The sequence below is a fragment of the Chondrus crispus genome, genomic scaffold, assembly GCF_000350225.1.
Source record: "Chondrus crispus Stackhouse genomic scaffold, scaffold_295, whole genome shotgun sequence".
In the NCBI taxonomy this organism is placed as follows: domain Eukaryota; phylum Rhodophyta; class Florideophyceae; order Gigartinales; family Gigartinaceae; genus Chondrus; species Chondrus crispus.
In genome coordinates this window covers 15572-26468 of record NW_005179182.1, presented here as the reverse complement: position 1 = coordinate 26468, position 10897 = coordinate 15572, and the positions used below count along the sequence as shown (strand labels likewise).

Below are 10897 nucleotides of genomic sequence, written 5' to 3'. Positions count from 1 at the left end.
TCCAACTCCCCCGGGCTCGTTCCTCCAATTTCCATTCTTTCTTTAGCCCTGCATAATCTATCTCACTCCCTCGTGCCCGTTCCTTCACACTTTATCCCTCTCTCTACTATTCGCAACCGCTCTCAACTTTCATTTGCTCCCATTTCGCCTTTGCTCCAACACCCTTCCGTTTCGGTAACAGCAACAACTACCCACTAACCACATCCAAGCACACGTCTTTCACAAAGCCGTTACCACGTCCCATCTACGCATATTCTTTCCCCAATCTCCTCTCTCCCATCCCCTCATCTATCCTCTCCCGACGGTTTCGTCTCCTCATCTCTCCTCTCCCCTCCCTTCATCGTCCCAATTTAGCTCCACGCCCAATAGAATCCCCTCCCCTCCGTAACCGTCTCCACCTCCAACTATACTATCATCCCCCCCCTACCCCAATCTAGCATCACCCCCTGGTCTCCACCACTGCTCACAGCCACTTCTTAATCCCCGCTCCTCATTCCGCCAGACGCCTCCCTCCCACCGCCGCACCTTCTCAACTCCCTCAGCTTCCCCCCTCGCCAACCCTCTCCCAACCTCCTCCTCCTCCTACCCTCTCGAGGTCGCTTCCCTTCCTTCCCCTTCACCTTCACCACCCCCTTTCCTCGAGATGACCACCACCACCCGCGCCTTCCGCGCCGCCCAGCGAGCAAACTCATCCATCAACGTCGAAAATGCCGACCCCGCGCTCATCTCCGCCAAGCCCACTCTCGCCGCCGCCGCTCCCAAGCGCGCCCTTGGCGACATCACTAACTTTACCTCCGTGCAACAGCAAGACTCCCACCACCACCAGTACAAGCCCGCTGCCGCCCGCCTTCGCCGAGGCGCCGCCACAAAAGTAACCAAGATTCCCTCCTCTAACTCTGGCGCCGCCAAACGCGCAAAGGCCGCCGCCCTCCTCTGCGCCGCGAAGAAGTCCGCTTCGCCCATGTCTACCTCCTCCGTACCCGCGCGCCGCGTGTCCGGACGTCTTGCAAAACGCGCAGCTGTTGAAGCCGCCGCCTCCGCGGCCGTGCAGTGCAAGTTAGATTTCGCCGCCTTCTCCATCGAGGAGACCCATGACATGTTGCGATTATGCGACCTTTTTGAAACCGCTAAGATCCCACCGGGCGTCATTGATATCGACGCGGGCGACTATGAGGACGAGCTTTCGAATGCTATGTATGCGGTCGACAGTCATGCTAGCTTTATGAATGCAGAGGTCAAGTTCATGCCCGATCCCGAATACATGTCAAGGCAGTGTGATATTACCATCAAGATGCGAGCCATTCTCGTAGACTGGCTCGTCGACGTGCACGAGAAGTTTAAGCTTCTGCCGCAGACATTGCACTTGACTATCAACATTATCGATCGATTCCTTGCGGTCAAGCCAGTGCTCCGGAAAAAGCTTCAGCTGGTTGGTGTTACGGCCATGTTCATCGCGAGCAAGTATGAGGAGATCTACGCACCTGAAGTTGCCGACTACGTCTACATCTCAGACCGCGCGTACCAACGGGAAGAGATTCTGGCAATGGAGGCGGTAATCCTCAACGATCTCAGGTTTGATGTTACTGTGCCATCGAGCTTAACCTTTTTGCAAAGATGTCTCAAGGCAGCGCACGTGGACGTTGGCTGCGAAGTCGATAACCACCGACACATCGCGACCTACCTCGTGGAGTTGTCCCTTCAGGACAGTTCGATGCTCAAGTATCGACCAAGCGTGCGCGCAGCGGCTGCCGTGAGCCTGGCGGCGAAACTTTGCTACCTACCTCTGGTGTGGAGCCGGACGATGTGCTTCTGCAGTGGCGGGTGGACCAAGGAGGACCTGAGAGATTGCGAAGCTGAGATGTACCGGCTCTTGGAGCATGAGCGGGACTTGGCGGGGACTAACAAACTAACTGCGATCAAGAGGAAGTTTGGTGTATCAAAGTATGCGAACGTGTCCAGCGCGCTGAGCGAGGAGCTCAACGCTCTCCGTCCCACAAGAATGGAGATCTGCCGGGCTGAATAGCGACGGGTGGGGAGTTTTACACTAAACAGGGGTGAGGAAACCCAAGTGCATCGCGTGGATATAATTGTGGAGACTTTGAGAAGCACGCATGCTTGCAATTTTATCGATAGGGCAAGCATATAGCGTGGAAGGCGAACGCTGCAAGGCATGCCGACACGCAGGAAGTCGGGCTTGAGAGTCAGCAAGTTTTTCGCTCTCAAGTTGCAACTCCTGCTCAATTTTGAGCTCGCAGGCTTGCGGCCGTGATAGCCAAGTCTCTCAACGATAGCCACCCGACGCTTGTAGATACATTGAAGTTGGGTTGTACCAGTACAAAAATAATTTGCAGCTAAAGCTGAAAGTTTCTTTCGAAAGATTGTACACTTGCGGTGCTGTTTCCGTGCCGTTTTGCACGGTAGTTCCGCAATCTAAAAACAAAAGAAAAAAACCAAATACTTTTCGCCTTGCTCGCTCCATCCGCTCGCTCCATCCGAATATTTTATCTCAAGAGTATCTCCGGCAGCAATGAAATTCCAGGGAGGAGCGCGCTTAGAGGGCGACAGGTTGGTGTCGGCTACCCTTCCTGCGAGTGGTACAACAGTTCGATCACCCATGTGCGGGGGAGGGATGCTCATCATTCCTCTGATCCCGCTCTAGATGGGCCGCTCTAGATGGATGCAACTGGGAGGGTTCCAGTTGAGTAAACTTGCCGATATCTGGCATGAACCGGCGAAGTTTTGATTCGGCGCATACTGTAGCTGGTCCGGAGGCGTTTATCCATGACTCCTCGGAGGACGCCATCCAGAAACTGTACATCTCTTTTAAGAGAGTGTGACGGAGACGCTGCGTGTGACTCGCACAGTCTTTTGCTATCAAAAGGATAGGTCCCCATACGTACTCAACTCGTGCCTACCCTTCGAGGTAGTGTGAGCTCGCTGCAGAGATTGAGATCAGCAAAGACGATGGAAAAAGACTCACTGAGACGACTACACGCTTTGACTACACGTGTAGCTAGAGCGCGAGGACATGGGGACATGAGCACGTGTGACGGAGAGAATCGCACGAACAGTAAGGTAAGGTACACCTATCTACGGTAGGGCGTCATACAGCTTGTGCCGCATACGCGTTAATCAGAACCGAAACGCTGAAACCATCTCAATTTCGCTGAACCTTTGGATTCAAGTTCAAAACTTTAGGTTTGCCTTTCGACTGCTGCCTTTCAGCGATAAACAGAGAGGAGACGCAGTCGGAACAGCATCACTCTCTTTTTTTGGAAGCTTCACGCCCACAAACTTGAGACTTTCGAAGCAACTGGGAGCACTTGTGACATCACTATATGCTCCCGTATTCCTCCCTTTGTGGGTCCCAACTGTGCACACGCCATAAGATGAACCTTCGCACCATGCGAGGTCTGTGCCAACCGGTCGGTTTGAGAGTTCCTCGCGAGCAAGCGTGGCGCGTCGCAGGTCGGTAGTACCGAAAGTTGCTGATGCAACTTATCAGGGGCCTGTACCGACTCGGTACAGGCCCCTGATGCAACTTTCAAATCAGAACAACAAACATTGCGAGTACTGTACGCCTATCCACATACAAAATATCGCAATTGCAAAACGCAACGTTGTAAAGTATTAGCATAACTACGAGAAACATACGAGAAACATAGCAAACTTGCTATTTATCGAGTACAAACGCTCGAAAAAATTAACTAAATGTACGTTTGTTGCAACGTTCGATCACTTGCAAACCATCTCTCCCATCAAACACAGACCCGTGCCAACCAAACCTTGAGCGGCTGAATTGGTTCAGCTGTCGTTTTTCGAAAAACGATGAAACATCAGACGAAACATCAGACGAAACATCATCTGCCCATAAAACTACTGTATACCGTATACAGTATATGTACATGGCCGTTCTTTCAGAGGCAACAGGACACCCTCCCCACCTCGCTCCCTTCGCCTCTACGCGCTTTCGCTGTGTCATGAACCGTTCCTTCCATTCTTAGTGATTTCCTGTTGTAAACGGAGCGCTTCTCGTCGCCAGCTGGAGCAGAGATTTAAAGGCTCCTCATGTTAACCACTTCGACAGTGGTTCAAAGCCGAAATGTGAGTTGTGAGGGAGGGTCTTAACTTGCCCGGGTTTGCTTTGCTTGCCCGAGTTTGCCGGTCATTTATTAATTTATTAATGTAAGTACACGCCTTCCCCTTTCGTTAGTAGTGGACAGGTGTCCTTTCCCTTACGTTAGTAGTGGACAGGTGTCCCAGAGCGACGGTGCTGACTTACAGAGGCATACAGCGCCATAAATTGCCAGAACGCAACGGGGAGGACACTGGGTTCTACAAATTCGCTCCGAGGACGCATCGACAGGGACGTGACATGCTGCAGCGTCAAACAACTTCGCCCCAGGGACGCGTCGACATGGACGCGAGACGCTGCAGCGTCGCTCGCTTCCGACCCAGAACGTGGCCATTGCGGGTGATCCCAGATCACCGGGATAAATAATTGATCTCACCCCCTACTTCTCTCCTTACTACTCCGCGGGATAGCGTATCTATCGCCGGCGCTGTTTGGTCAAAAAACGGATCTACAACCACTGCCCAGTATCGCCGTTCGCCTCCCCTCCTTTCTTCTCAATCTAATCACTCCTACGCAATGCACGGCAATAGAATCATCACTGCTACGACCGCACTAACCGCAACCGCAGCTCTATTCTCCCTCCTTTCATTGCACCAAGCTATTTCAAACTATCCTCGACCCCGAAAATTCACAAAGCCCTTAGATCTCGGACGGGGATGGACTTTTGTCAGAGCCAACAGGATTTTTAACGACAAAGAATTCAGTCGTACATACCGTATGGAGGGGGGGATAATATTTGGTCAGAAACGTCCGCTGCAGACGAGGAAGCAATAGTGAGAGACTTTGCGTTGGTGGTCCCCGTCTTAAGAATGGTGGGAGTCAGAGAGATGCGCCAGAGGCGCGGAGAACGGCGCACGTGGCATTGAGGTGTGGAAGCCATTTTCAGGAAAGTAGTCGGCAGAGAGGTGCTTCGTAGAGTTGGGTTGCCTTTGCGAGATGGCAGGTGCATAGATTTTTGCAAAGTGGGAGTTGAGGATGTTTTCGGCAAGGGGCAAGCACTGCGTCCACCGGAGCACAGCGTCCAAATTCGAAAGTTACAAACTTACAAAAGTAGCCAATATATGATTGACATTTGTCATTACACACTGACATAACTTGAGCTTGCAGTGTAGGGTCGTACTTAGTTTCAAATCATATATTAACGCCCAGTAGCCAATAGTAGTGCAAATCATGGCTCGGGGCAAGCAAACCCGGGCAAACTCGGGCAAGTTAAGACCCTCCCTGAGAAGCCTCTCTCGTTACTGAGCAGTTGTCATAATGCACCTTTTCATAACTGCAACATCTTAGTTTAATGCAACCACGCGTCCGCAGAGTGATTGCAATTATCGAAGCTCATTGTACAGTACCCTTGGTACTACTGTAGAAGGAAGTGAAGTTTGGCCATCGGGTATATTCCGTTCGCAACCTAGAAGCCAGCAAATGCCATATAGCGCATATAGCGCCCGCGGTATGGCAACGTATCTTGCCGTTCTCCGTGCCTACCCTATGGACATGTGCGAGCGAAGGTTGTCAGTATTGCTTCCCGACTGTAAGAGAGAACAACACATGCCGCAGGCGCTGCTATGTTTTAGCATCAACTTCGGCACGGGCTTTTTTTTTGTCGGGCCACGGCGGGTGACTGCACCACAGGGCGGACACGGTCTTGGACTATTTTTGTAGACAATGACAGTGAAAACTGACGTCTGCCGTTTGTTAGACGCACAAACTTTGGCGCTTGATCCGCTTCCAGTCCTTTCAAGTGCACACAGTTACACCGTATGCAAGACTTTTTCATTGACAGAAGTGCTCTGCGGTAGGTGCGAGATATTGCAGATCTTGACATCAACTACACAGTATAAATAAGGCGAATTTCCATCCCTAGCGACAGAGGGTGAGCGCCTCTTGTGCAACTCTGCAGTTGATGCTTTCATTTTACTAGGGCATCAGGCGCGACGGTACCCATCAACAAGGGTGTAGTGTACCCGTAGAAGAACAGACACAACCCCCTTCGACTAGTGTTCAGAGGTCAAAGAACATGCTCTTCCTCTGTATGCAATCGTAACAGCGATTGCAAACGACGCCGTCACCATCCCTGACCATTTCGGTGGTGCTGTTAGAGAAGACGTCGCAATGGCGGCATGTATGCCAGGTAGCCCAGTAACGAAAGTAGAAACAGTTGCACGAGTGGTCTGCATGGGAGCGCGGGTTTGTCAAGGGGCCTTCAGCCATGTCTTTCAGTCTTGCTTCCTTGCCGAAGGAAGAGGCTGCAAAGTTGTTCCATAACCGGTTGTCGATCTGAATTAGAGCTATGGTTGCTTGACACGTTACTGACAACCGGGCGGCAGCCTCTGGGCCTGCAAAGTTGAGAATCTTCTCTCGCAGCTCGGGCATTTCTTGCAGCAGTGTTATTAGGTTCATCGTGGACGAAGGCATGATGGCGGCAGGGGTTCGGCTGGAGAGGCAAGCAAGCAGAAAATTTGGGGGGCAGGACTGTGGTTTAGATAATGGTTGGTTGGTTGGTAGACGAGTGGGTGAGGACACAGACTTTGACGGTGTTTGACAGAAACAGGGTGTAAGAGTAAAATGGGTGAGGATGATGTGTGAGAGGGAGCGCGCGCAAAGGCAGGGGAAGACGGGGACGAGGAGGCGTTGGCGGTATCAGCGCGTGGATGGATGAGGTTGGGGTCTTGTGGGTGTTGTTTCCGGTGTTTCAGGGGGCGGGGCGATTATTAAACCTCGACATGACCTTGTGGTAGGATTTGGATAGAGGTAGTGTGGGCGGCGCAGGGCTGGTGTGGGCGGCGCAGGGCTGGTGTGGGCGGCGCAGGGCTGGTGTGGGCGGCGCAGGGCTAGTGTGAGCGGCGCAGGGCTGGCACGGTCCAGGCGGGACGGGAAGCAGTGATCCGGGTTGCATTGCAAGAAGGGTTTTGCATGTGTGTAACTTCAAGCTGGCTCGAGGTTGAAAACGACAGCCAGACCTCGCTTGTCATGGCGGGCCGCTTGTGGGTTTCATGTATGGAGGTGTGCGGTGATGCCTTGTGCGCCGTCTTACCTTCTGACGCCTCCACGGATTAAGGCCTTCTGTGGTTTACACCGAAGGGTTTGTCCGTAGTACGGTGCCGTACTGCTTCACCACTGTACGGACTCCGTACAGTGCTCAAGTACAGTAGTATGGCACCCTTGGGTACTTGTACTGTACATGGGATGCCGCCACCCATGCGTGCACCTGGACTCGCCGTTCACTCCACCAATCTTGTTACCCTATTCCCGTCATCCACCAGTGTGTTGCGACCACGTGGTACATTGCTTTTCCTCGATACTTACAGTATGCTAACTGTTTTAAGAGTTTTACACTACAGTAGTCTTGTTTGTGCATGGAACACGGCCACTGGACATGTTCGCTGTGGAATATGACAACCTCGTGGGGTCTGTATGCACTTTGGTGCATTACTGTAAGATGGACCAACTTCCGCCTGTTTTGCTCCCTTCTGTGTGATACTGTAACCACTGGGCAGAGTAAAAGGGGAGGTGCCGCTGGCCAACGACGTGAGGGAGGAATGATTGGAGTCATATCAAGGAATCACCACAATATGCTCCCTTCATATGCTTCCTTCATATGCTCCCTTTACACGCAAGCCCTCCTCCCGAGTGGCGGGGGTGACAAGAGGTACGAGTAGGAAAGAAAACACTACCCTCGTCCATCATTGACCCCTCATGAAGACTACTGTAGTGTTCTATACTGTATCTCGTTGGTGATGTGGCTCGACTGCTCGAGCCCCCACTCTTGCGAGACACCAACTCGGCTGTAGCGTTGGTGAACAAATAATTTCTATTTACCCTTCTTGCGTATCTCGTGAAAAATACCACATTGGCACCCCGTTAAGCCTTGTTGCAAACACGTGTCAGATACAGACACAGAAGCAATTCCTAATGCACCCACTACAAAACCCGTACGGTACTGCCCACCAACCAGACCAGACAGGCAGGCCATCCTCAGAATCAAACAAAAACCTTTTTCACGCCGTGGAAAAGGTACAAATCAGTGTCTACTGTACCTTTTTCAAACGTACATACACTGCAAAACCGGATGATCCAGTGCTCGCCTCCACGTCTTGCATCCGCTGCACATACCGCTGATCTCAGCGGTGCTCTCAAGAGCACGCATTGTCGGATTTCAGGGAATTCCAAGAACGGGAAAAAATAAAGAGCTTGTTAAAGTCACAATGGACAGGCCGCCGTACCACCGACCGTCCGAGCTCTTGCGCGATGTCCGTGCGGTCCCCTCCAAAGTCCCGCGTCTTGTTCCTGCCCAACACCTCCTCCACCCCATGTCTCAGCCTAATCTCGGCGGAGAACTCCAGCGCCGCAAAGTATCTCCAAACCCCGCCTGCAAGATTATTTTCCTCGTAGACACGAACACCATGCATCGCCTTTCGACGCGAATAATCGGGAGAGAGAGAACCGCAGCAAGTGCCTTGCTGCCAATAAACGCCGCCCATACAACGTTGCCCGTACAACGCGATCTCGCCACGGTTCGTCCTGCCGTCGGCCAGGGCCTGCGCGTACGGCCACAACTTGACGCAACTGCGATATCTATTTTCGTCACGTTTCGAAAGACGACGATGGATGGGTGGCGACATGCGCGGAGCATAATCGAAAACGTACCTCTACGCATTTACTATCCTACATCTCGTACCCGAAAAAATAAGTGAAATGTTTCTCGCGCGCCCCCAAAAAAGGCACAGCGACAAAAACCATGCGGCCAGCTATAAAGTCAGAAGAGCTCCCTTCCACAAACCTCCTCTTAGGTGTAATCTGCTGCGTCTACAGCCTGGCCTTCTCCAACCGCGTGCTCAGGTGACGCACTCGCTGCCTCGTCGCCGATGCGCGTGTCGCTGATGTGCGCGTCCCCAATCACGCGGGCCTCCTCTGCCGCAAGGGCTTCCTCGAGGGTCCTCGCGTCCTCGCCGGCCACCACCTCCTCCGGTGTGACCTCCGCCAGGACCTCGATCACATCGTCATCCATGCCCGCGCCTTGCTCCCCATCGTCCGAATATTGATCACCCCCTCTCTGCGCATCGGCGCCCCCTTCCCCCTCAGCATTGATATCCATGTCGCCAAACATGGCAAGCGTCTCCTGCGCGTATCCGTCAGTATTGGCATCATAATGCTTGACAAACGTGCTCATATTAAACCTGCGTTCATACTTGTTGGCGACATCATCAAAGGCCAGAGCGAGCCTCATGTGGCTCGCCTCGACCTTCTTAACGTGAAGCTTAAAGGATGCGCGGTCATTCTTCTTCCTAATATTGCGATTGACAAACTCTGCCCTCCTGCTCCTGCTCTCAATGCACTGCAGCAACAGGGCGCCCAACATGGCGCCGTGCGGCTGGGCATATAGATACTCGAACATCTTCTTCTCGACCTTATCCTTCTCCTTGGGGCCGTTCCTCAAGGCCTTCTTCAACAGCTTGGGCACAAACTTCTCCATAGCCGCAAAGTAATCCAACAAGTTGGCACCCAACTGATCCAGGGCAAACCTGAGTGCATTAATCTTCGCCCTCGTCGCGCCCGTGGCGACATCCCTAGTCTTCCTCGCATCGGCCAGCAGCTCGCGAATGCGTGTCTTCGCGACATCCCTGCCCCTGAGGCTTAGCAGCTCCGGCAAATGCAGCTGTGCGCCCTCCGGGGTCTTGGCCTTTCTCAAGTTGGCATCCACCAGCGGGTACACGAAGCGGTCCTCGGCCGTGAGCAGGGCGGCGACGAACCTATCGAGTGTGCCGAGCCAGGCGTAGACGCGGGCCAGATCGGCCTCGCCCACGTCCAGGGCGAGCTTGCCCAGGGCATTGGCGATGATGAAGGCGGCGCGCAGCTGGCAGCGGATGGCGTTGTGCGGCAGCGCGACGAGGTCGACGTACCACTTGTCGCCGAAGCGCGCGCCGAAGTAGGCGACGGCCGGCATGCGCGGCGACGACTGCATCACCGTCTTCGCGCGGTCCATCTCCGCCTCCGGCGACAGCGCCGCGCTCAGCGCCTCGGCGCAGTGCAGCTGGACGGGCGGGTGCGGCTCCGGGGCCGGCGGCGGCGCGGACGAGCTCGCGAAGACGGGCGGCATGGTGCGTGCGGGGCGGGGAAGGGGGGGAGGGGGGGGGGGGGGGGAGCGAAGGTTGGCGGGGGGAAGGAAGGGCGTGGGACAGCGGTGGAAGGGCTTATATCGGAAGCGGGGGCTGCCCAGAATCTGGCGGCAAGTGCGCGGCGCGGATTGGGCCGCTGCAGAGAGGCGGGAAGGGGAAGGCACGCGATTGGGCGCGTTTGAACGCTGCAGGAATTTTAGGAAACGGCGACTGCTGGTTCCGCGCAGCCTCGAGACGCCGCCGCTTTGAGATATTTCCTTTCCCACTTCCCCCCTTCCACTGCCGTTTTGCGCTCCCCAGCACCAATGCGGAAACGATTCCCTCTCCACGTGTCCTCCTGTTCACGTCCCAATTCCACCCGTTGTGTCTCACACGTGGCAACAGTGGAACACGTGCAACACGTCGAACACGTGTCTACGTTCCCTCTCGCACGAACCCCCTCTCCTCCTTCTCCGCCCCCCCGTTCCCATCCCATCCCATCCCATCCCATCCCATCCCGCCCCCATCGGCCTAAACCCCTCCCCCCACCGCCCAGCTCCTCCGATCTACCCCATGACCGTCGTGCTCACAACGCTGCAGCGCCACCTCCCCCTGGACGCGGCGCTCCTCCACGCGCAAGTGACCCTGGCCAAGCGTCTGCTCACGCGCG

General features: G+C 54.3%; 4 protein-coding genes; 3 read left to right on the top strand and 1 right to left on the bottom strand.

Annotated features, from left to right (window-relative positions):
- The first annotated feature begins 1261 nt into the window (after nucleotides 1-1261).
- On the top strand, nucleotides 1262-2023 carry CHC_T00005446001 (hypothetical protein). Its single transcript, XM_005717071.1, has one exon. It carries the CDS (start codon nucleotides 1262-1264, stop codon nucleotides 2021-2023), a length of 762 nt encoding a protein of 253 aa, XP_005717128.1.
- Nucleotides 2024-5554: 3531 nt separating this feature from the next.
- CHC_T00005445001 (hypothetical protein) lies at nucleotides 5555-5794 on the top strand. The gene has a single exon (XM_005717070.1). It carries the CDS (start codon nucleotides 5555-5557, stop codon nucleotides 5792-5794), a length of 240 nt encoding a protein of 79 aa, XP_005717127.1.
- A 3-nt stretch (nucleotides 5795-5797) lies between these two features.
- Nucleotides 5798-5977, top strand: CHC_T00005444001 (hypothetical protein). Its single transcript, XM_005717069.1, has one exon. The coding sequence runs from the start codon at nucleotides 5798-5800 to the stop codon at nucleotides 5975-5977; it is 180 nt and encodes a 59-aa protein (XP_005717126.1).
- A 2790-nt stretch (nucleotides 5978-8767) lies between these two features.
- On the bottom strand, nucleotides 8768-10076 carry CHC_T00005443001 (hypothetical protein). XM_005717068.1 is given in 2 exon segments: nucleotides 8768-8918; nucleotides 8919-10076. 1 exon segment carries the CDS (start codon nucleotides 10074-10076, stop codon nucleotides 8919-8921), a length of 1158 nt encoding a protein of 385 aa, XP_005717125.1. The 3' UTR covers nucleotides 8768-8918.
- Between the last annotated feature and the right edge of the window lie 821 nt (nucleotides 10077-10897).